This window comes from Erythrolamprus reginae, chromosome 8 (genome assembly GCF_031021105.1).
Source record: "Erythrolamprus reginae isolate rEryReg1 chromosome 8, rEryReg1.hap1, whole genome shotgun sequence".
NCBI classification, from domain to species: Eukaryota; Metazoa; Chordata; class Lepidosauria; order Squamata; family Dipsadidae; genus Erythrolamprus; species Erythrolamprus reginae.
Genome location: NC_091957.1, coordinates 13,790,498 through 13,816,944, shown reverse-complemented (window position 1 = coordinate 13,816,944; position 26,447 = coordinate 13,790,498). Strand labels below are relative to the sequence as shown.

General features: G+C 43.2%; 1 protein-coding gene across 1 annotated transcript in view; it reads left to right on the top strand.

Annotated features, from left to right (window-relative positions):
- COL5A1 (collagen type V alpha 1 chain) overlaps positions 1 to 26,447 on the top strand; it is a 243,625-nt gene that overhangs the window by 51,706 nt on the left and 165,472 nt on the right. Inside the window, 3 exon segments of the mRNA XM_070758910.1 lie at positions 3,094 to 3,261; positions 4,948 to 5,161; positions 13,399 to 13,561. Coding sequence (XP_070615011.1) covers positions 3,094 to 3,261; positions 4,948 to 5,161; positions 13,399 to 13,561 — 545 coding nt within the window.

The window sequence follows — 26,447 nt, the reverse complement described above, 5'->3', positions numbered from 1 at the left end:
CCGCTATATAGAGCGCTGGTGAGACCACATTTGGAATACTGTGTTCAGTTCTGGAGACCTCACCTACAAAAAGATATTGACAAAATTGAATGGGTCCAAAGACGGGCTACAAGAATGGTGGAAGGTCTTAAGCATAAAACGTATCAGGAAAGACCTAATGAACTCAATCTGTATAATCTGGAGGACAGAAGGAAAAGGGGGGGCATGATCGAAACATTTAAATATGTGAAAGGGTTAAATAAGGTTCAGGAGGGAAGTGTTTTTAATAGGAAAGTGAACACAAGAACAAGGGGACACAAATCTGAAGTTAGTTGGGGGAAAGATCAAAAGCAACATGAGAAAATATTATTTTACTGAAAGAGTAGTAGATGCTTGGAACAAACTTCCAGCAGACATGGCTGGTAAATCCACAGTAACTGAATTTAAACATGCCTGGGATAAACATATATTCATCCTAAGATAAAATACAGGAAATAGTATAAGGGCAGACTAGATGGACCATGAGGTCTTTTTCTGCCGTCAGTCTTCTATGTTTCTATGGATGGAAGCTGACCAAGGAGAGATTCAACCTGGAAATGTTCTATGTTCTATTCCTATATGTCTTCTTCTATTCTTTCATTGATATGTTCTATTACTATATCTTCTTTTCTATTATTTCTTAGATATATTTTACTATGAGTATCTCCTCTATAACCTTCATCATGTATTTTACTATGCGTATATAGATATATACCCACTAAAACCCTCATTGTGTATTGGACTAAATAAATAAAATAAATAAACTAAGGAGGAACTTTCTGACGATGAGAGCGATCTGGAAGAGCTTCCCTGCGGAGGTCGTGGGAGCTCCAACACTTGAGACTTTCAAAGGGAGACTGGACTGCCATGTCCAAAATGCTGTAGGGACTCCTGCTATAGCGGGGCGTTGGACTAGATGACCTACAAGGTCCCTCCCAACTCCAATAATAAATCTAAATCTAAACCTCCTCACTTCGTGCAGACATTCCTGGCTGCCCACATCACTCCCGCGTCCAGGTGTTTTATGGGAGGAGAAAGAGCTGCAGGAGAGGACGCTGGGGTTTCTCCACGTCCTGCATTTGCTGTGGTTGGTCCAGGTCTCCGAAGCCTCCTGGTTGAGTCTCTTGCCAGGCTGGCTGAGTCTCTCTTCTCCCTGTGCTGAAATATGCATATGTGCAAGACCAGCATACAGAAAATTATATCCTTATGATCCCTATGACAATCATTAAGTGTTGAACCTCATGATTCTTGACAAATGTCTCTTTTTCTTTTATGTACACTGCACCAAAGACAAATTCCTTGTTTGTCCAATCACACTTGGCCAATAAAATAAAGAACTCAATTCTACTCTTCCTTCCTCCCTTCAAAATTCAATTCAATTCAATTTATTAGATTTGTATGCCGCCCCTCTCCGAAGACTTGGGGCGCCTCACAACAATAATAAAAACATTATAACAATGGAACAAATCTTATAATAAAATTACATTAAAAACCCCAACAATTTAAAAACCATACAACACATACATACCAAACATAAAATATAAGAAAACCTGGGGGAGATGTCTTAGTTCCCCCATGCCTGGTGATATAGGTGGGTCCTGAGTAACTTGCGAAAGACAAGGAGGGTGGGGGCCGTTCTAATCTCCGGGGGGAGTTGATTCTAGGGGGCCGGGCCGCCACAGAGAAGGCTCTTCCCCTGGGGCCCGCCAAACGACATTGTTTGGTCGACGGGACCCGGAGAAGGCCAATTCTGTGGGACCTTATCGGCTGCTGGGATTCATGAGGTAGAAGGCGGTTCCGGAGGTATTCTGGTCCAGTGCCATGTAGGGCTTTAAAGGTCATTACCAACACTTTGAATTGTGACCGGAAACTGATCGGCAGCCATTGCAGGCCACGGAGCATTGTAGAAACGTGGGCGAATCTAAGAAGCCCCACGATAGCTCTGGCGGCCGCATTCTGCACGATCTGAAGTTTCCGAACACTTTTCAAAGGTAGCCCCATGTAGAGAGCGTCTCTCTTCTCCCTGTGCTCTTTTTGAAATATACATATGTGCAAGACCAACATACAGAAAATTATATCCCTACGATCCCTATGACAATCATTAAGTGTTGAACCTCATGATTCTTGACAAATGTCTCTTTTTTCTTTTATGTACACTGAGAGCCTCTGCACCAAAGACAAATTCCTTGTTTGTCCAATCACACTTGGCCAATAAAACAAAGAATTAAATTCTACTCTTCTTTCCTCTCTTCAAAATAAAGCTGCATTGATGTTTCTGGTTAATGTTGGGCTATGTGGTGGATCAAACCTAAAGGAAGGACCTTCAGGCTGTTGCCCAAGAGGTACAGCCAGGGGAACAGGCTGCCACATGAAGTGGTGTATTCTCTCTCTCAGGGAGAGGATGAATGGTCGTCTGTTGGAGGTGCCAAGCAGTGGTGGTGGGGGATTGGACTAAACAGAACTGTGTTCAGTTCTGGAGACCTCACCTACAAAAAGATATTGACAAAATTGAACGGGTCCAAAGACGGGCTACAAGAATGGTGGAAGGTCTTAAGCATAAAACGTATCAGGAAAGACTTCATGAACTCCATCTGTATAGTCTGGAGGACAGAAGGAAAAGGGGGGACATGATCAAAACATTTAAATATGTTAAAGGGTTAAATAAGGTCCAGGAGGGAAGTGTTTTTAATAGGAAAGTGAACACAATAACAAGGGGACACAATCTGAAGTTAGTTGGGGGAAGATCAAAAGCAACAGGAGAAAATATTATTTTACTGAAAGAGTAGTAGATGCTTGGAACAAACTTCCAGCAGACGTGGTTGGTAAATCCACAGTAACTGAATTTAAACATGCCTGGGATAAACATATATCCATTGTAAGATAAAATACAGGAAATTACTATTGGCAGAAGCCTGAGGAATGTGGAGGGAAGGAGGAGCGGGTTGCTTTGATCCAACAGCCAAGGGCAGACTAGATGGACCATGAGGTCTTTTTCTGCCGTCAGTCTTCTATGTTTCTTTGTTTCTAAATGACCTAAAGTCCATAGTTCTGATGTTTGGTTTCTCTCTCTTTCAGCTGATCCTGCAGATCTATTGAAGGTATTAGATTTCCATAATTTACCCGATGGCATCTCAAAAACGACGGGCTTCTGCACCAGCAGGCGGTCTTCCAAGGGAGCAGACGTGGCCTATCGTGTAACCAAGGATGCCCAACTGAGTGCACCAACCAAGCAGCTTTTCCCTGGTAAGAGAGGATTTTGTGGCTCAAGGTGCAACTGGGGTGGGGGGGTCCTTGGTGCTCTCTAAGCTGAGTTGTTGGCTTGCAGGTTATTATTATTATTATTATCATCATCATCATCATCATCATCATTATCATTACATTGAGTAAGCAAATAACACTGTAAATAAAGGTGCTCTGGCTGGGCTGACAGCAAACCTGGGCCCCTTGACAGAGCCTGGGGATTATCATTATCATTATCATTATCATTATCATCATCATCATCATCATCATCATCATCATCATCATTTATTAGATTTGTATGCCACCCCTCTCCGTAAACTCGGCTTCCATTCTTCCCTCTCCTGCTTTGCCCAGGTGGACTCGGGTCCTGCTTGGCTGAGATGCAGAGCACCCCCCCCCCAAAGCTGGGTTTATGGTGGGATGCTGGCTTTCTGAGCAAGGCTGGGGCACTGCAATGCTTCTGTTCAGCCGGGGCAGGGTCTTGCTGGGGGTAGACACTGAAGTCGTCTTTGGCAGAAGCCTGAGGAATGTGGAGGGAAGGAGGAGCGGGTTGCTTTGATCCGACAGCCAAGATGCCAGGCATTTTCTCGACATGATCCGAGGCTTGGCCCCAGCCAAGAAAAGGGGGCTGGAATTTGTGGAGAGGAGCAGGAGAGATTTTGTGTGCAAAACTGCCCCCCGCCCCTCACCCTGTCCGATTGCCGGGAAAAAGCAGCCTGGGCTTTGCTGGGCTACCCACTCCTTTCACTTAATAACACCCCTCCTGCAAGTAAGTAGATGTTAGTTCAGCTCCAAACAAGCGAATGAGTGGATGGAGATAAAGACAAGGAGGTAATTGCAGAGCATTTCCAAAAGGAAAGCCAGACTGGGGACAATCAAAAGGGGAAGCGGCAGGGACACGTAGCTGCACAAAAGACACTCGGGGCCAAGCCAAGGCAGGCTGCCTGTAGTTGGGGCTAATTAGAAGGTTTGCTTCCCTCAGCTGGTAGTTGGAGGGTCTTGGTGTGTTGCTGCTACAGCTGCTGCCAGCTGTGCAGAGCACCCAGTTGTTTGACCTGGAATGCTGTGACCCACACACTTCGTGCAGGGGGGGGGGAGCGGGGGGGACAGAGAGCCCAAAGGATCCCAAGTCCACACGGAGTGGTGTTGTGTGTCCTGTCAGTCACACCAGTGCTAGCAATGGCACTTAATAATAATAATAATAATAATAATAATAATTTAGATTTGTATGCCGCCCCTCTCCGAAGACTCGGGGCCGCTCACAACAATAATAGAAACAATATTACAATGAAACAAATCTAATATTAAAAACATCTAAAACCCCATCATTTAAAACCATGCAGCACACACACACCAAACATAAAATATAAAAGCCTGGGGGAGATGTCTCAGTTCCCCCGTGCCTGGCGATACAGGTGGATCTTGAGTAATTTGCGAAAGACAAGGAGGGTGGGGGCAGTTCTAATCCCTGGGGGGAGTTGATTCCAAAGGGCCGGGGCCACCACAGAGAAGGCTCTTTCCCTGGGGCCTGCTAGACAACATTGTTTAGTCGACGGGACCCGGAGAAGGCCAATTCTGTGGGACCTTATCGGCCGCTGGGATTCCGAGTCCTTAGAGAGGGGCGGCATACAAATCCAATGAGTAATAAGTGGATCCCACTTTACGCTCTTCTCCCTGTTCTTCCTCCAGCATCTCCGTTTCCTGAAGATTTCTCCATCCTGACCACGGTGAAAGCCAAGAAGGGCGGCCAGGCGTTCTTGATCTCCATTTACAACGAGCAAGGCATCCAGCAGGTCGGGGTGGAGCTGGGCCGGTCCCCGGTTTTCCTATACGAGGACCACATGGAGAAGCCAGGCCCCGAGAACTACCCTCTCTTCCGTGGCATCAACCTTTCGGATGGCAAGTGAGTGACGTGGATCAGGTGGGGAGGGGGAGGCTCAGAATTCCAGGTTTCCTTTCTTTGGGTTGAATGGGATTCCTTCGGGAGATTTATTTATTCATTATTTATTTATTGGATTTGTATGCTGCCCCTCTACGAAGACTCGGGGCGGCTAACAACAATAATAAGACAGCATATAATAATAATCCAATACTAAAAACAATTAAAACCCATTATAATAAAAACCAAACAGACGTAAAGACATACCATGCATAAAATTGTAATGGCCTAGGGGGAAAGAGTATCTCAGTTACCCCATGCCTGGCGGCAGAGGTGGGTTTTAAGCAGCTTACGAAAGGCAAGTGGGGTGGGAGCAATTCTAATCTCTGGGGGGAGTTGGTTCCAGAGGGCCGGGGCCACCACAGAGAAGGCTCTTCCCCTGGGTCCCGCCAAGCGGCATTGTTTATGATCCGGTCAGCCCCACAACCCAGTCAAAAGCGGCCCGATGATTGCTCTCGCAGCTGCATTCTGCACAATCTGAAGTTTCCGAACACTCTTCAAAGGTAGCCCCATGTAGGGAGCGTTACAGTAGTCGAACCTCGAGGTTCTCTTACAGTTCTAGAACAGTATCAAGCACAAGGCCTATGGGCCGGACCTGGCCCAGGATATGTGGCTTGACCCCGCCTGCAGAAAATGGGAGGGACCGGCCCACATCACTTCGGCCCAGTCCACCCAATGCGAGGAGGAGGCACGTCGGCAGTCAAGCAATGGAAACTGCAGTTTAATGTTTCCAAATGTAAATTAATGCATTTGGGGGAAAGGAATCCTCAATCTGAGTATTACATTGGCAGTTCTGTGTTAGCAAAAACTTCAGAAGAGAAGGATTTAGGGGTAGTGATTTGTGGCAGTCTCAAAATGGGTGAGCAGTGTGGTCAGGCGGTAGGAAAAGCAAGTAGGATGCTTGGCTGCATAGCTAGAGGTATAACAAGCAGGAAGAGGGAGATTGTGATCCCCTTATATACAGTGCTGGTGAGACCACATTTGGAATACTGTGTTCAGTTCTGGAGACCTCACCTACAAAAAGATATTGACAAAATTGAACGGGTCCAAAGACGGGCTACAAGAATGGTGGAAGGTCTTAAGCATAAAACGTATCAGGAAAGACTTAATGAACTCAATCTGTATAGTCTGGAGGACAGAAGGAAAAGGGGGGACATGATCGAAACATTTAAATATGTTAAAGGGTTAAATAAGGTTCAGGAAGGGTGTTTTTAATAGGAAAGTGAACACAAGAACAAGGGGACACAATCTGAAGTTAGTTGGGGGAAAGATCAAAAGCAACATGAGAAAATATTATTTTACTGAAAGAGTAGTAGATCCTTGGAACAAACTTCCAGCAGACGTGGTTGGTCAATCCACAGTAACTGAATTTAAACATGCCTGGGATAAACATATATCCATTGTAAGATAAAATACAGGAAATAGTATAAGGGCAGACTAGATGGACCATGAGGTCTTTTTCTGCCGTCAGTCTTCTATGTTTCTAAGTGGGCTATGCTCACCCAGTTGGCCACACACACGTCCAGCTGCCCCCCCCCCCCCCGCATGAGGTCAACCAGAGCCCTGATGCAGCCTGCCATGAAATTGAGTTGGACCCTCCCCCTGTGCTAGAAGCCCCTGACCTGCCCCTCAGGATACCTGCGTGGGAAGAGGCCGTGTCTCCCTCTCCTCCTCTCTAAGCCAGGGCAGAGGCGAGCCAAGGGGGAATTGAACTCCAGGCCTGTCCAGGGCACGATTTCTTTAAAGTCCAGAGGTTTTGCTTCTGCCAGATGTGGCTGGAAGTGCCGTTGGGGCTCTCCTTCCTTCTTCGGCTGCTCACAGACATTCAGAACCATCGACCGTCAGTCTCGTTGCACTTGAGAAAGTGGATCAGATAATCCCAGCCAAGCCAAGCAGAGATGCCCGGGCCTTCGTTCCTGGCCTTCTTCGATCTTTTTTTGACTTTCCCCCTTTCAGACATTTCACTAATTACTGCATGGCTGCTTATCCATTTTTGCCTTTTTCCTGGAAAGTACTTCTGGATTTGGCAAAACAGTTAAGGCCTCCAATTCATGAAACTAAGAGCAAAGACTGGTTACATGTAAAAATTATTATTATTATTATTATTATTATTATTATTATTATTATTATTAATTGGATTTGTATGCCGCCCCTCTCCGTGGACTCAGGGCGGCTAACAACAGTGATAAAAACAGAATGTAAACATCCAGTACTAAAACAGCTAAACACCCTTGTTATAAAACCAATCATACATACAAACATACCATGCATAAATTGGAGAAGCCTAGGGGGAAAGATTATCTTAGTTCCTCCATGCCTGACGGCAGAGGTGGGCTTTGAGGAGCTTACGAAAGGCAAGGAGGGTGGGGGCTATTCTAATCTCTGGGGGGAGTTGGTTCCAAAGGGCTGGGGCCACCACAGAGAAGGCTCTTCCCCTGGGGCCCGCCAAACGACATTGTTTAGTTGACGGGACCCAGAGAAGGCCCACTCTGTGGGACCTAACTGGTCGCTGGGATTCATACGGCAGAAGGTAGTCCCTGAGATAAACTGGCCCGGTGCCATAAAGGGCTTTATAGGTCATAACCAACACTTTGAATTGTGACCGGAAACTGATCAGCAACCAATGCAGACTGCGGAGTGTTGGTGTGACATGGGCATATTTAGGGAAGCCCATGATTGCTCTCGCAGCTGCATTCTGCACGATCTGAAGTTTCCGAACACTTTTCAAAGGTAGCCCCATGTAGAGAGCATTACAGTAGTCGAGCCTCGAGGTGATGTGAATAGAATAATACAATGAGGCACAAATCCAGTTATAGGGATAAGGAAGCAGCAGCAGCCGCCCTGGAATTGTAGGAGAAGTCATCCATCAAATGACATTCATTAGACTTAAAGATATGTCAAAGATAAATGTGTCTTTTCTTAGCGGGAAAAGAGAAATTTGTCTTGTGCTATCTCCTGATATCTGAATTCCCAGAGCATTTCATGCTCCACAGCCGATGCCTGGAGATCATTTTGGCTAAGATATTTCTGGCTTTTGAAAAAGGATCCGGTCAGGGCTGTCCTAGAAACAGTCAGAGCTCAGTTGGTGGCTTGAAGGCTCCCATCTTTCTCTCTTGGGGAGAAGCAGGAATGCTGGGAATGTAAACAAGTTTCGGTCATCAAGGGACATCCCGAAGGATGGAGAGCAGACTCCAGAAATGACTTCTCTTCACCCACATCCTGCAGGAGGGCCCGCCTGAAATCCCCAAAACGTGACATGGCACAAATTCTGAACCCCTCTTTCCCCCCTTTGTTGAGAAACTGTTCTCCTCTGCTAGGCTTGTGCTGCTTCCTGGAATAGTGTAAAAAAACCCAACTACTGCACCCACATCCGTTCTTGTCTCAGTGGCCCTGGAAAGGAGGAGACTCAACTGTCCAAAAACTGCACAATAGTTTGCTTTTGTGAGTAGATTTAATTAAATGGAACCTTTTCATTCTCAATAAAGTTATACAGTAATACCTCATCTTACGAACCTAATTGGTTCCGGAAGGAGGTTCGTAAGGCGAAAAGTTCGTAACACGAAACAATGTTTCCCATTGGAAAAAATGTAAAAGCGATTAATGTGTGCAAGGGGGGAAAATTGCAAAATGGCGCTCCACTGGGCGCCACCGCCCGGCTGTCACCTTTTAAAACAGCCGGGGGGCTTCTCGGCGTTCTCCCGAACCCGAACCCGGCCACGTTTCGGCCGACCAGGAAGGACGTCTTTGTGACGTCAAAGCTCCGCCCATGGAATTCCATATTGGGATTCCCCATCTCCGTTTCAGCCTCCAGATCGGCCGAAAACGCCGCTACTGATTGCAAAAACGGTGCTCCGCCGGGTGGCGCCACCCGGCTGTAACCTTCTGAAACAGCCGGGCGCTTCTCGGTGACCTCCGGAACCCAAACTTCCAGGTTCGACGTTCGGAAGAATGCTGAGAAGCCCCCCGGCTGTCTCAGAAAGTGACAGCCGGGCGGCAGCACTTCTCGGCGGCCTCCCGAACCCGAAAAATTCGGGTTCGGGTTCGGGAGAATGCTGAGAAGTCCCCCGGCTGTTTTAAAAGGTGACAGCTGGGCGGCGGTGCCCAGCAGAGCGCCTTTTTGCGATCTGCGGTGGGTTCGTAAGTCAAAAAAAGTTCATATGAAGAGGCAAAAAAATTCTGAACCCCCAGTTCATATCTCGAAATGTTCGTATCACAGGGGGTTCGCATCACGAGGTACCACTGTACTTATATTTACAGATAAGCAAAACAATCTGTCTTTCCCTGGAATAGCACAAGATAAATATGAGAATGCAGGACAGGAGCCCGCAATGAGTTTAAAATGAATTTAATTTCCTAAGCCAAATCTTATCAAATCTGCCATCCAGAAGTTTTGGAACTGCAATATCCAGAATTCCCATGACTGGCCAGCACATCTGGAGCTGCCTAATAATCATGGAAAGTTGCCATAAATTAAGAATGGGCAGCATGCAATGTGCCAATAGGCTTTCGCTTAAATGGTGTGTTAAAATATTTGACCCTTAAATGCTCCAATCGCACAACAGGCACAAATTCATAGAGGTGAGATAGGCTGTTCATTGTAAGTTATAAATGAGACATCGTTACATGAAAATTCATGTTTATTTTGCAGCTGGTTCACTGCAGAAATTCCTGGAGGAAAGTCTGTAGAGATCGTCCGTCATCCAGGTCCTGGTGGTCCCAAAGGTTTTTTTTTTTTTTCAAGAGGCAACTGGACTTTCTGGTTTTTCTTTGAAGGTGTTTCGCTTCTCATCCCAGAAGCTTCTAGTGGCGAGTGAAAGGATTTATATTCCTTGCAAAAAATATAAAAGTCCAGCTGAGTCCTGAAAAAGCAACTTTGGGACAAGCAGGACTGACAATCTCTGCAGACTTTTAGCTATACAGTTTGGGATGAAGACCTTTTGAATGATTCAATTCAATTAAATTCAATTTATTAGATTTGTATGCCGCCCCTCTCCGAAGACTCGGGGCGGCTCACAACAGTAATAAAAAACAGTATAACAATGGAACAAATCTAATAATAAAATTATATAAAACCCCCCAACAATTTAAAAACCATACAGCACATACATACCAAACAAAAAATATAAGAAAGCTTGGGGGAGATGTCTCAATTTCCCCATGCCTGGTGATATAGGTGGGTCTTGAGTAACTTGCGAAAGACAAGGAGTTGTGGGGGCTGTTCTAATCTCCGGGGGGGTGTTGATTCCAGAGGGCCGGGGCCGCCACAGAGAAGGCTCTTCCCCTGGGGCCCACCAAACGACATTGTTTGGTCGACGGGACCCGGAGAAGGCCAACTCTGTGGGACCTTATCGGCCGCTGGGATTCGTGCGGTAGAAGGTGGTTCCGGAGGTATTCTGGTCCAACGCCATGAAGGGCTTTAAAATGATGTGGGAGTAGGAATGGATTTCCAGAGGAAAAAAATTGCAGATTGCAGGAACCATTTGCAGGACACAGATCAACCCCCAGGTGGCCTCAAGGACCCTTTAAAACAGACCTGGGCAAGGAGCAGCCCGCGGGTCGCATCTGGCCTGCCCTCTGTCTGTGACCGGCCCGCCCGCTATCTGTGACCCGTCCGCAGAGGTTGGGGTCCGCTCCAGTGCGAGGATGAAAAAGCTCACCGCGTCTGCTGGGACTCCTCCGGTTCCTGCTTTCCTGATGAATCATGAGGAAAGCAGGAACCGGAGGAGTCCCGGCAGACGTGGTGAGCTCTTTCATCCTCGCACTCCGACCTCCTACCGAGAGCAGCCGAGCACAGAAACCACGCGAACACTCTAGCGCAGTGACTGCGGTGCACCGTGTTGCCGTAAAACAAACAATTAGGGGTCTGTAGAGTGGGTTTGGGTGTTTAGGTCAGGCCAGGGTCTGGCTCTTTACAGTATTGGGTAGAACTGAGTTAATTATATTAATCCGGCCCTCTAAAACCATCCCAATTTCTCATGCGGCCCCATGGCAAAATTAATTGCCCACCCCTGCTCTAAAAGGATGCAAAGGACCAGCTGTCTGCAAGGAATATAAATCCTTCCATCCCCCACTATCCTGTCAGAACCGAAGAAGCTTCTTAGACAAGAAGTGAAATGTCTTCAAAAGGAAAAAAAAACCAAGAAAGTCCAGTTGCCTCCTGAGAAAGTGCGTTTGGGAGGAGGAAAGTGAAAGCAAAGGCTAAAATGGGTGGCACGCTATGAACGTAGCCAATGCGATTAGCACTTCGAGGTTTGACTACTGCAACATTCTCTACATGGGGCTTCCTGCACTTCCTTTGAAAAGTGTTTGGAAACTTCAGATTGTGCAGAATGCGGCCGCAAGAGCTATTGTGGGGCTTCCAAGATCTGACCACGTATCGCCAACACTCCGCGGCCTGCAGTGGTTGCCGATCAGTTTCCGGTCACAATTCAAAGTGCTGGGAATGACCTATAATGCCCTACATGGCATCGGACCAGAATACCTCCGGGGCGCCTTGTGCCGCACGAATCCCAGCGGTCAATCAGGTCCCACAGAGTTGGCCTTCTCCGGATCCCGTCGACTAAACAATGCTGTTTGGCGGGACCCAGGGGAAGAGCCTTCTCTGTGGCGGCCCCAGCCCTCTGGAATCAACTCCCCCCAGAGATTCGAATTGCCCCTACTCTTCCTGCCTTCCACAAGATGTTGAAGACCTATCTATGTCGCCAGGCATGGGGGGAATAACTATCTTGTCCCCCCAGCACCACCTTTTTCTGACTGTAATATATGAGAATGGTGTGATTGTGTAGTAATGATCGTTTTTTAATATTTATGGGTTTTAAATTGTTTTAACTTATATTGGATTTGTACTTTGTATATTATATTGCTGTTGTTGTGAGCCACCCTGAGTCTTCGGAGAGGGGCAGCATACAAATCTAATAAAATTTAAACTTAAACTTAATACTTCTTGAAGACTGAGACAATGCCTGGGGAAAAGGAATCCTCAATCTGAGTATTGTATTGGCAGTTCTGTGTTAGCAAATACTTCAGAAGAAAAGGATTTAGGGGTAGTGATTTCTGACAGTCTCAAAATGGGTGAACAGTGCAGTCAGGCGGTAGGGAAAGCAAGTAGGATGCTTGGCTGCATAGCTAGAGGTATAACAAGCAGGAAGAGGGAGATTATGATCCCGCTATATAGAATGCTGGTGAGACCACATTTGGAATACTGTGTTCAGTTCTGGAGACCTCACCTACAAAAAGATATTGACAAAATTGAACGGGTCCAAAGACGGGCTACAAGAATGGTGGAAGGTCTTAAGCATAAAACGTATCAGGAAAGACTTAATGAACTCAATCTGTATAGTCTGGAGGACAGAAGGAAAAGGGGGGACATGATCGAAACATTTAAATATATTAAAGGGTTAAATAAGGTCGAGGAGGGAAGTGTTTTTAATAGGAAAGTGAACACAAGAACAAGGGGACACAATCTGAAGTTAGTTGGGGGAAAGATCAAAAGCAACATGAGAAAATATTATTTTACTGAAAGAGTAGTAGATCCTTGGAACAAACTTCCAGCAGACGTGGTTGATAAATCCACAGTAACTGAATTTAAACATGCCTGGGATAAACATATATCCATCCTAAGATAAAATACAGAAAATAGTATAAGGGCAGACTAGATGGACCATGAGGTCTTTTTCTGCTGTCAATCTTCTATGTTTCTATGTTTCTATGTTTCTATGTTTCTATGTTTCTATGTTTCTATGTTTCTATGTTTCTATGTTTCTATGTTTCTATGTTTCTATGTTTCTATGTTTCTATGTTTCTATGTTTCTATGTTTCTATGTTTCTATGTTTCTATGTTTCTATGTTTCTATGTTTCTATGTTTCTATGTTTCTATGTTTCTATGTTTCTATGTTTCTATGTTTCTATGTTTCTATGTTTCTATGTTTCTATGTTTCTATGTTTCTATGTTTCTATGTTTCTATGTTTCTATGTTTCTATGTTTCTATGTTTCTATGTTTCTATGTTTCTATGTTTCTATGTTTCTCCATCCTGCTGTGGTAGAAGCAGCAGCAGCATCCATGTAAATGGATCGCGTGGTCCAGGGAAGAGGCTTTCATGCTTGGCAGTTCTAGAAGCTTCGCTTTGGACCAAAGTGGGCATGGGAAGCCAGATCATTTGAGCCTCCTTTTGACCTCCTTTTGGGCCTCTCCTTCCCCAGGTGGCATCGAGTTGCTTTCAGTGTCTACAAGAAGAACGTCACTCTGATTTTGGACTGCAAAAAAAAGGTCACCAAATTGCTCGACCGAAGCGACCACCCCATTATTGACATTAACGGCATCATTGTCTTTGGAACAAGGATCTTGGATGAGGAAGTATTCGAGGTAAGAGGGGGCGCGAGAGAAAGAGACGGAACTGCCAGGATGCCAGGAAGGCAACTTGAGTGCTGAATTTTGTTTCTTGGGGTAAAAACACACAGAGGGGAGAAGTTTGCCACATCCCATTTCACAAAGGAAGTCTTGGGAATAAACCACCATAGAATAGTCTCCATTGCAGAACTTTGCATCGTGGAACTTTTGTGTAATGAACATTGCAGAAAGTTCATAATGGACCCTAACAGGAGGGAAAGAGAGAAACAACATTAAGAAGCCCTGGTCAAAGGCTCTCTGGGACCCAGAGGGGAAGTCTGGGCCTTTGCTGATCATCTCGTGGGAACTTTAAGGCACCACGATTATGATTTCTGCTGCCAAGAATTGAACTGGCTCCTGTCAGTTGAACTCAATGAACTCAATCGGTATAGTCTGGAGGACAGAAGGAAAAGGGGGGACATGATCGAAACATTTAAATATATTAAAGGGTTAAATAAGGTCCAGGAGGGAAGTGTTTTTAATAGGAAAGTGAACACAAGAACAAGGGGACACAATCTGAAGTTAGTTGGGGGAAAGATCAAAAGCAACATGAGAAAATATTATTTTACTGAAAGAGTAGTAGATGCTTGGAACAAAGTTCCAGCAGACATGGTAGATAAATCCACAGTAACTGAATTTAAACATGCCTGGGATAAACATATATCCATCCTAAGATAAAATACATAAAATAGTATAAGGGCAGACTAGATGGACCAGGAGGTCTTTTTCTGCCATCAGACTTCTATGTTTCTATGTTTCTGTCCAGTTTGGGGTTTCCATTATGTCGTTGACCCCTTGAGGGGCCCGCCTTGGGAGTCTGAAGCGCCAGGTTCCAGGCTCTCGACAGGCTCACCAATTACCTTCTCCATTTCTACTAAAAATAGCAATAGCGTTAGACTTATGTACATACCGCTATGCCAAATTGCAGGTAGCCGGCAGTCAGCAGAAGTAATCTGCAGTACCGCACTCTAACCACTGTGCCACCATGGCTCATATTTAGCTCCATGTTAAGCCTCTCTTCCCTTTCCTTCAGGCTTCTCTACCCTTATCTGTTTTGGTTCCTTCTCGTTCGTTTGAATTTCAATCTATGGTTGGCATTTTTTATTGTGTTTGCAGTCTTGTGTTGGCATGTGCCACCCCCTCTTTGCCACAGGATGTTGTGATTCAGCCTGAGGCTCCTCAGGGACCGGCTGCATCTCTGCTGGATCCAGGCCCGGAGGAGGAGGACAGTGAACAGGAGGGGGAGGACCAGGCAGACGGGGAGAGGAAAGTCAGGAAGAGGATGAGGGGGAGCAGCCTGAGAGCCCCAGGGGGGGGGGCTCTCCCCAGCCAGTAGCCTGGCCTCATTGAATGAGGAAGCACAGGCTATAATTGACATGAGACAGAGACATGCAGCTCAGAGACGGGACCAATTAGAAAGGTATTGGCATCACTGAATTGGCAACAGCTGGGTTTGGGTGTGGTTCTCCTCAGCAGGGTTTAAAAGGCAGGCAAGCCCTTTCAGCCTTGTGGAGCGTTATCAACTGGGAGTTCTGTGACCCTGCTTTGCTTCTCGGCGTTTCTGATCTTGGCTTGTGGCCTAGAAGACTGGAAGACTTGGGGGAGGCATATGTTTGTTATCTCCAGCGTTGTTTTTGACAGCAAGAATCCTGTTTTACTTCATGGCCTTCGTGAAACATCTTTGAAGTTTCAGCGTGTTCCTGTTTGTAAGGACATTTTCTGTTACCTGTGTTTGCTTTGAATTCTATAAACTGCCTTTGATTTTTACCAGTGTGTCTGGCTTCTCTTTTTGGGTTGGTGTTTGCTGGAGGGACCCAGACAGAACACAGGAGGGGGTATTTTTATGTTGCTTCCAGAAGGTTCTTGTGGATGGCAGAGAAGCTGGGAAGCTGCAGATTTCGGGCAGCATGAAAACAGCAACACTTGATACTCAGATACGCTGTTTTGCTCCTTTGAGGCCTAAAGTGAGATAATTGAATTGAATTTATTAGATTTGTATGCCACCCCTCTCCGAAGACTCAGGGCAGCTCACAACAAGACAGTAATACGATACAATACAAATCTAATGTTAAAATTTAAACAAAATTAAAACACATTTATAAAAAACCCTATGTATAACTACATAGTCATACACACTCGATCCAGCTGATCAATATAGAGGTCAAAGAAAAAGGGGCGGAGGTAAAAAGAATGCTGGCTGGGGAATTCTGGGAGTTGAAGTCCAGATATCTTCAAGTTGCCAAGGTTGGGAAACACTGCGGCCTATAGGATGTGTGTTTTTGTTTTAACTTTTATGTATAATGTGCATATAATTTCCTTGTAAGTGGTGCACTGACAGTAAAGTAAACTAACTATTATTTATTATTATTATTATTATTATTATTATTATTATTATTATTATTAATTTTAAAATTTTAAAAATGGCCAAGTACTTGCAGAAAAGAAACCAAGAGTTTCATTTTACTTGGACAAAAGTAGAGAATTAAAAGCATGGTCTTTCAATCACAGTGTTTCCTCTCTTAAAAAAATCCTCAGTGAATATACTTTGACTAACTAATAATCCAACAAAGACCCTAATGTAGTTTCCACATTTCATCATTTTAGGGGAGACTCTAGTGGTCTGTGGAGCCAAAAGATCGGGGTTGATTTTGGCCACTAAATAGCACTCTGGTCAAACATCGCCGTCCCAAAACCTTGACTTATTTCTTCCAAACTGAGGGCTGTAAAGTATCAGCCAGGTGCCTTTTTAATGCACAGTTCTGCTTCAGACATTTCTTGAAGCCAGAAAACTTTAGGCGGTGATGCAAAATCCTTTGCTGAATGAGAAAGAAAGAATGAAGTACATTTTTCCATATGCCTGTGGAGAGCAACTAGATCCTGACTAAAATGACTCCTTTGTCTCTTAGGAATGGCTCTTTTGCTAGTTTAAATCATCCAGCGTGGATTTGATTTAAATCAAGTCAATTTAAATCACACTGCCATCAATTAAAATTCAAGATAACAAGCAGGAGGAGGGAGATTGTGATCCCCTTATATAGAGCGCTGGTGAGACCACATTTGGAATAATACTGTGTTCAGTTCTGGAGACCTCACCTACAAAAAGATATTGACAAAATTGAATGGGTCCAAAGATGGGCTACAAGAATAGTGGAAGGTCTTAAGCATAAAACCTATCAGGAAAGACTTCATGAACTCAATCTGTATAGTCTGGAGGACAGAAGGAAAAGGGGGGGACATGATCGGAACATTTAAATATGGTAAAGGGTTAAATAAGGTCCAGGAGGGAAGTGTTTTTAATAGGAAAGTGAACACAAGAACAAGGGGACACAATCTGAAGTTAGTTGGGGGAAAGATCAAAAGCAACGTGAGAAAATATTATTTCACTGAAAGAGTAGTAGATCCTTGGAACAAACTTCCAGAAGACGTGGTTGGTAAATGCACAGTAACTGAATTTAAACATGCCTGGGATAAACATATATCCATTGTAAGATAAAATACAGGAAATAGTATAAGGGCAGACTAGATGGACCATGAGGTCTTTTTCTGCCGTCAATCTTCTATGTTTATGTTTCTAAGATGGCGCAGCCATCAGTCTTCCTAGCCAACCTATGTTGATTTGCAAATAAAACGGATGGAATACGCCTATTAAACAAATGCTGTTCTGATTTTTACAACTCAGCAGTATTAAGCTTCTCTGAAACCTGGTTAAATGGATCATTTGACGATTGCACCCTGCGTATCCCAGGATTTCAGATGCAACAATCAGACAGACTCGTGGTGTAAAAGAAGGGAGAGGGCTTATGATTCTATATCAACCACAGCTGGTCTCAGGATATAGCTATAAGATATAAATTCTGTGATGAAAACTTGGTTGCCTTTTGAAAAAGCCCCTTTGGGGGTAGCTATCTCCTTGATGATTGAGAATCCCTATAGACGACATGGGGAACAACTGTTGCCCCCTGCGGCCATTGGGATTGGGGGTGGGGGGAATCACATTTATTTATTTAATTTATTTATTTAATTTATTTATTAGATTTGTATGCCGCCCCTCTCCGCAGACTCGGGGCGGCTCACAACACAATAAAACAGTTCATGACAAATCTAATAATTTACAATTTTAAATATTTTTTAAAAACCCCATTATTCAGCAGACATACATACAAACATACCATACATAAATTATATAGGCCCGGGGGAGATATCTCATTTCCCCCATGCCTGAAGACAAAGGTGGGGTTTGAGGAGTTTACGAAAGGCAAGGAGGGTAGGGGCAGTTCTAATCTCTGGGGGGAGTTGGTTCCAGAGAGTCGGGGCCGCCACAGAGAAGGCTGTTCCCCTGGGGCCCGCCAAATGACATTGTTTAGTTGATGGGACCCGGAGAAGGCCCACTCTGTGGGACCTAACTGGTCGCTGGGATTCGTGCGGCAGAAGGCGGTCCCTGAGATAATCTGAAGAGCTTTATAGGTCATAACCAACACTTTGAATTGTGTCCAGAAACTGATCGGCAACCAATGCAGACTGCGGAGTGTTGGTGTGATATTGGCATATTTAGGGAAGCCCATGATTGCTCTCGCAGCTGCATTCTGCATGATCTGAAGTTTCCGAACACTTTTCAAGGGTAGCCCCATGTAGAGAGCATTACAGTAGTTGAGCCTCGAGGTGATGTGAATAGAAGAATACAATGAGGCACAAATCCAGTTATAGAGATAAGGAAGCAGCAGCAGCCGCCCTGGAATTGTAGGAGAAGTCATCCATCAAATGACATTAATTAGACTTAAAGATATGTCAAAGATAAGTGTGTCTTTTCCTAGCGGGAAAAGAGAAATTTGTCTTGTGCTATCTCCGATATCTGAATTCCCAGAGCATTTCATGCTCCACAGCTGATGCCTGGAGATCGTTTTGGTTGCTGGGATTATTATTATTATTATTATTATTATTATTATTAATTATTATTATTATTCCTTTAGTTTTTCATGGAGTGCTAGAAAATGTAAACTTTACAGGGCTGACTGGTTGGAATGGAATTGGTCCTGGATGATGTGTCCTGAGCTCAGAAAGGACCTGGTAAACTCTCCCCCTCCCCTCTCCTCTCCCCCTCTCCCCTCCCTTCTTCTATGGGTCAAACCGAGATGCAGAACAAAAGCCTCATTGTGGCTATGCTAGTTGGACACAGTTGTGGGTATTTGGTGCAGTGCCCAGCAAGGTGTGAGGGCAGCAGTTTTGCTGCAAGTTGCAGCAGAGGCTAAGGGGAGATCTTAGTGCCTCCGCCCCCCTGCCCCCCATAATTCACGAGTGTACCTTGGCTCCCTGCTTGGCCACGATTGCCAGGCTGAGTTTGCTTTCTCACTGTGGAGCCCTTTAAGGAAGAAGTGTTTGTAAAGGAAATCAAGCTTCAACTTCATTTTTTAAAATTTATTTTATTTTATTTATTTATTCATTTTGTCCAATACACAATGAGTGTTTTAGTGGGTATATCATCTGTTTGGAACCCATATCGCATCTCAGACATTAAACACCCTTGAAAATGTCCAAAGATACTTCACCAGAAGAGCCCTTCACTCCTCCACTCGAAACAGAATACCCTACGAGACTAGACTTTCAATCCTGGGGCTAGAAAGTTTAGAACTAAGACGCCTTAAACAAGATCTAAGTATTGCCCACAAGATCATATGCTGCAACGTCCTGCCTGTTGGCGACTACTTCAGCTTCAACCACAACAACACAAGAGCACACAACAGATTTAAACTTAATATTAACCACTCCAAACTTGACTGTAAAAAATATGACTTCAGTAACCGAGTTGTCGAAGCGTGGAACTCATTACCAGACTCCATAGTGTCATCCCCAACCCCCCAACACCCCTTAGATTATCCATGGTTGACTTATCCAGATTCCTAAGAGGTCAGTAAGGGGCGAGTACAAGTGCACTAGAGTGCCTTCTGTCCCCTGTCCTATTGCTCTCCTATATCTCCTATACCTTTCTTCTATTCCTATATTTCTTCTTCTATTCTTTCATTGATATGTTCTATTACTTCATCTTCTTTTCTATTATTTCTTAGATATATTTTACTATGAGTATCTCCTCTATAACCTTCATCATGTATTTTATTATGTATATATAGATAGATATATACCCACTAAAACCCTCATTGTGTATTGGACAAAATAAATAAATAAATAAATAAATAAATAAATATCTATATACACAAAGTAAAATACATGATGAAGGTTATAGAGGAGATACTCATAGTAAAATATGTCTAAGAAAGAATAGAAAAGAAGGTATAGTAATAGAACATATCAATGAAAGAATAGAAGACGAGATATAGGAATAGAAGAAAGGTATAGGAGATATAGGAGAGCAATAGGACGGAAGGCACTCTAATGCACTTGTACTCTCCCCTTACTGACCTCTTAGGAATCTGGATAGGTCAACCGTGGATAATCTAAGGGTAAAGTGTTGGGGGTTTGGGGATGACACTATGGAGTCCGGTAATGAGTTCCACACTTCGACAACTCAGTTACTAAAGTCATATTTTTTACAGTCAAGTTTGGAGTGGTTAATATTAAGTTTAAATCTGTTGTGTGCTCTTGCGTTGTTGTGGTTGATGCTGAAGTAGTCGCCGACAGGCAGGACGTTGCAGCATATGATCTTGTGGGCAATACTTAGATCTTGTTTAAGGCGTCTTAGTTCTAAACTTTCTAGGCCCAGGATTGAAAGTCTAGTCTCATAGGGTATTCTATTTCATGTGGAAATATTCTATTTTCATGCCACTAAGCCATGGAAAACCCAACACCCGTTGAGCCGGTGGGCTTTCTGTTACAGAAAGGAATTCCTCTCTGGGAGCTCAAATTATAATTTATGGTTTTAGTCGTGGTTTTGCCTTGCTTTTGGTCTCTAGTCCTGATTTCTGCAGGCAGAGCCCCCCTTGATCTTTTGGGAGGCATCCTCCATCTGGGGTTGCATAGCATTGTTCCCTGGTGGTGGTTGGAGGGAACAGGTGTTGTTGCTGCTGTTGAAAAAAAGAGCAGCCGAACTAGGGTTGGATGGGAGACCACCAGGCAATTTCATAGCTGGCCGAGGTTAAAAAAGAAATCCCACTCCCACATCTAACAGGGGGCAAATGCAACCCACTCGAGTTGCTTCTTTGTTACCACTGAGAAAACAAGACAGGTATGTCCTTATTTCATCAGAAGAAATCAGGCTCAGCTCAGGAGGGACTATGATTATCTTAACACAGTGTTTCCCAACCTTGGTAACTTGAAGGTATCTGGACTTCAACTCCCAGAATTCCCCAGCCAGCATTCGCTGGCTGGGGAATTCTGGGAGTTGAAGTCCAAATGTCTTCAAGTTGCCACGGTTGGGAAACACTGTCTTAACAGATCAAGTCTCACATTCACAGTCAGGCCTTACTCTGATTGTAGAGCCCTATATGGCTCAGGGCCAGACTACCTTCGAGACCGCCTTCTACCACATGGCTCCCAGTGACCGATAAGGGCCCACGGAGTTGGTCCTCTCCATGTCCCATCAGCTAAACAGCATCGGCTGGCAGGCCCACGGGGGAGGGCCTTCTCTGTGGTAGCTCCATCTCTTTGGAACAAGGTACCAGATACCCACGAGATCTTCACTGCCTCCACCCTACTAGCCTTCCGCAAAGCCCTAAAGACCTGGCTTTTCAGGCAGGCCTCAGGTCATGGATCAGATGGTATTCCATCGGGATCCAACCAGGAAAGATTCGTTTGGTTTCTTTAGTTGTTGTGAGTGTTTGTTCTGTGCTGATTTTAAGGAGTTTTCTATTGTACTGTTTTAGGGGGGTCTTTTATTTAGTATGTATGTATGTATGTATGTATGTATGTATGTATGTATGTATGTATGTATTCGACTTCTGGGTGAACAGTGTGGTCAGGCGGTAGGAAAAGCAAGTAGGATGCTTGGCTGCATAGCTAGAGGTATAACAAGCAGGAAGAGGGAGATTGTGATCCCACTATATAGAGCACTGGTGAGACCACATTTGGAATACTGTGTTCAGTTCTGGAGACCTCACCTACAAAAAGATATTAACAAAATTGAACGGGCTACAAGAATGGTGGAAGGTCTTAAGCATAAAACGTATCAGGAAAGACTTAATGAACTCAATCTGATCGAAGACATGATCGAAACATTTAAATATGTTAAAGGGTTAAATAAGGTTCAGGGGGGAAGTGTTTTTAATAGGAAAGTGAACACAAGAACAAGGGGACACAATCTGAAGTTAGTTGAGGGAAAGATCAAAAGCAACATGAGAAAATATTATTTTACTGAAAGAGTAGTAGGTGCTTGGAACAAACTTCCAGCAGACATGGTTGGTAAATCCACAGTAACTGAATTTAAACATATAAACATAGATCCATCCTAAGATAAAATACAGGAAAAAGTAGAAGGGCAGACTAGATGGACCATGAGGTCTTTTTCTGCCGTCAATCTTCTATGTTTCTATGTTTCTATGCTATCCAATCCCGGAGCACTTTATATTTAAAGGGTATTTATATCTTTGTACTGTTTGGTTGTACGCCACCCAGAGACCTCCGGGAGTGGGGTGGCAGCATAGAAGTCCAAATAACAAATAATAAATAAAAATAATAATTGTGCCCCAAAAGTTACAGTGGGGAGATGGAGAAAGCTATTCGTGGGAGAACCAGCTTGCTCCATTCTTGAATGGAAAAGACAGCCAGCTCCGATTCCCAATTTAATATATTCCCCTTAGCCAAAACAAACCATATTAAAATCATTACACTTGTTTTGAAATTCTTCCGCTGTGAGTCATGTATCAGCTGAACGTCCATGCGCTGCCGTGGGTTGGGGTAGAGGGAAGAAAAAGAGAAGGAACAGCTGCCAGAAATGTTCTCGCACGTTTACATGAGACATTCTTGAAATTTGTTGAATTAGGAAAGTAAAACTTCAGTTAGATAATTGCAAATTTTTCTTTCTTTCTCGCTCTCTCTGCATTGGCCGATGCTGTTTCCTTGCTCCTTTGGGTATGAAATCTGTGCACTCTGAACCAAAGGAAAGCAGAAGAAGGATTTCCATCAAATGTCAATGGATTTAGCTTTTATTTTTATTTATTTATTTTGCCAATACACAATGAGGGATTTAGTGGGTATCTATATACACATAGTAAAATACATGATGAAGGTTATAGAGGAGATACTCATAGTAAAATATATCTAAGAAATAATAGAAAAGAAGATGAAGTAATAGAACATATCAATGAAAGAATAGAAGAAGAGATATAGGAATAGAAGAAAGGTATAGGAGATATAGGAGAGCAATAGGACAGGGGACGGAAGGCACTCTAGTGCACTTGTACTTGCCCCTTACTGACCTCTTAGGAATCTGGATAGGTCAACCGTAGATAATCTAAGGGTAAAGTGTTGGGGGTTTGGGAATGACACTATGGAGTCCGGTAATGAGTTCCACGCTTCGACAACTCGGTTACTGAAGTCATATTTTTTACAGTCCAGTTTGGAGTGATTAATGTTAAGTTTAAATCTGTTGTGTGCTCTTATGTTGTTGTGGTTGAAGCTGAAGTAGTCGCCGACAGGCAGGACATTGCAGCATATGATCTTGTGGGCAATACTTAGATCTTGTTTAAGGCATCTTAGTTCTAAACTTTCTAGGCCCAGTATTGAAAGTCTCGTCTCGTCGGGTATTCTATTTCGAGTGGAGGAGTGAAGGGCTCTTCTGGTGAAGTATCTTTGGACATTTTCAAGGGTGTTAATGTCTGAGATGCAATATGGGTTCCAAACAGATGAGCTGTATTCGAGGATGGGTCTGGCAAAAGTTTTGAAAGCTCTGGTAAGTAGTGTGAGATTGCCAGAGCAGAAGCTACATAGTATTAGGTTTACAACTCTTGAAGCCTTCTTGGCTATATTGTTGCAGTGGGCTTTGGCACTTAAATCTTTTGTTATTAGTATACCAAGGTCTTTTAAACAGCAATATTGAACTAGAAATAATGTCAAAGGCAATCGGGCTTCCATTCTTTCACGGTGGGACAAATCTTTAGATCCGGGACATTTTTCCCCTTTGAAGCAGGGGTTCAGCCCAGTTCGGGCGAGTAGGTAGCAGTTGCAGCGGCTGTTTAGGAGAACTGGGACGGCACCGCAAGGCTCTGCCCTGACATCATCACTTCCTGAGTCTTTTTTTTTAAAAAAAAACTTTTAAAGCCTTTTCCCTGTTCTGTCGGGCTCTCTGATAGAATCCTCCCAAAAATTCACAGGTACAAATTATAGACGCACACACGTTTGAAAATTCAAAACAATGTTCTTTATAATGAAAATTCACTTAAACCAAGCCCTCTTTTGGTATAGCAAAGAGCACTCGTCTCCAAACAAACTGGTAATTTTTACAAGTCCCTTATCAGTTCTGGGATACTTAGCTTGCAGCTGTGAGGCAATTCACAGTCCTTCTTCTTTCACAAAGTGAAACACACTTTGCTCTGGTTTAGTTTCAAAGCGGGGAAAAATCAGCACACAAAAAGTCAAAGTCAGTAAAGCAGTCACGAAACACAACAATCAGATAATCCTCCACAATGGCCAAACCCACAGGCTGCTATTTATAGCTTTGAAACTAAACCAGAGCAAAGTGTGTTTCACTTTGTGAAAGAATAAGGACTGTAAGGACTGTGAATTGCCTCACAGCTGCAAGCTAAGTATCACAGGACTGATAAGGGACTTGTACAAATTATCAATTTGTTTGGAGACCAGTGCTCTTTGCTATACAAAAAGAGGGCTTAGTTTATTTGCATTTTTCGGTATAAAGAACATTGTTTTGAATTTTCAAATGTGTGTGTGTCTGAAATTGTATCTGGACATTTTTGGGAGGATTCTACCAGAGAGCTTGACCGAACAGTTTATGTACTTCTAGTATTGTATATGTATTGAGAGTTATTGACTGATTTAACTGGGCATGGCTGGATTGTTTAATTAACTTGACTACGGTATTTGCTAAAGTAAATACTATTTTATACACATTAATATATCCGGTTTCTATGACTGAACTATTCCTCATATTGCCTGACTATCTACTGGATATCTGCTAGACTCCCACGTTTCCATTGATAATTCAGGAGTCTTTCTCCACACCCGTAAACACCTTCCAACTCTGTTAAACGGCTTATCTAGTAGATAAGACATATTTTGCCTATCGCCAGAACACCCTATTACCATACTTGAGAAATCATTTGTAAACTAAGATAGCTTTCACCTTCCTGCTCTCTTGGCAGCCCTCCCCTATGAAAATGGGCAGGGGGAACTTCAGGGGTTGGGGAGGAAGGTGGGGGGACGCAGCCTGTTATGTAAGAACATAAGAACATAAGAAGAGCCCTGCTGAATCAGGCCAAAGCCCATTGAGTCCAGCATTCTGTGTCACACAGTGGCCCACCAATTGTCCATGGGGATCTTTTTTTAAAAAAAAAAAATATTTTTATTGATTTTCTTAAAATAGACAGACGCACATACAAACATTGAACATAAAATGGGGATACATTTTCCCCGCTTATCTTGAAAGTGTAAATTCAAATACAGAAAAAGAATACATAATTAGATATATATTGAATATTTTTTTAAAAAATTTTGCTAAATTTGAGTTAAGGTTTTTCACATTGTTACTAATATATATATAAAACCAAAATTCTTACTATATTACTTATATATAAACTAATTCTACCTTAGTCATTAAACAATAAATTTAAACTAATGCTAATATTATTATTACCCAAGTAAAAACAAATACAACAAGTTAACTAAAAATAGATTGTATATCTTATTTTTTCTTATCTATCCATTTATAAACATTGTTCCATGCTTCATAAAACTTAGTATCTTCTTGATCATTTAAACGTCTTGTCATCATATCCATTTCAGCGCAATCTAATAATTTTGCTATAACTTCTTCTTCTTTGGGAATTTCTTCCACCTTCCAATTTTGCGCATACGTGATTCTAGCCGCTGTTAATATGTGTATAATTAAATATAAAATTTCTTTCTTATAGGTCTGGTTGGTAATTCCTAATAAATAAAATTCCGGGGTATTTTCAACCTCCTGCTTTACCGTTTCTTTTATTATTTTCTCTATCATCTTCCAATATATTTTAGCTTTACCACATGTCCACCATTGATGGTAGTAGGTTCCTATTTCTTTCTTACATTTCCAACACAATGGAGAAGTTTTGGGAAACATTTTTGCTATTCTGTTTGGTGGGAGATGCCATCTGTAAAACATTTTAATTTGATTTTCTTTTAATGATACTGATTTGGTCATTTTCCAATTGTTTATCCAGACTTTTTCCCATGTATCTATGTCTATTTCTTTACCAATATTTTTGCACCATCTTATCATATTATCTTTTAGTGTCAGTTCTATATTTTTATGTGCAATAAGGAATTTATAAATTTTCCCTATTGTTTTCGTTTGATTAAGAGTAATTAAATTGCTTAACAAATTTTTATTTATATTAAAAATATAAAGTATTTTATCTTTCTGATATCTAGATCGAATCTGGGCATAATGCCCATGGGGATCTTGAGCAGAAAGAGAAGGCAAGACCCTCCCTTTCCCTTGACCCCCAACAAGTGGTACTCCAGGGAATCTTGCCTGCCTCAACCAACATAGAGGCGGCACTTGGACATCCGTTTCAATAACCATCTATATGCTTGGCATCCATGAATCTGTCTAATCCTGCCTTGAAGCTATCAAGGCTGACAGCTGTCACGACCTCTTCTGGAAGTGAATTCCATAAACCAACGACCCTCTGGGTGAAGAAATATTTCCCTTGATTTGTCCTCACTTTCCTGCCTATGAGCTTTAGGGAGTGCCCCCTTGTCC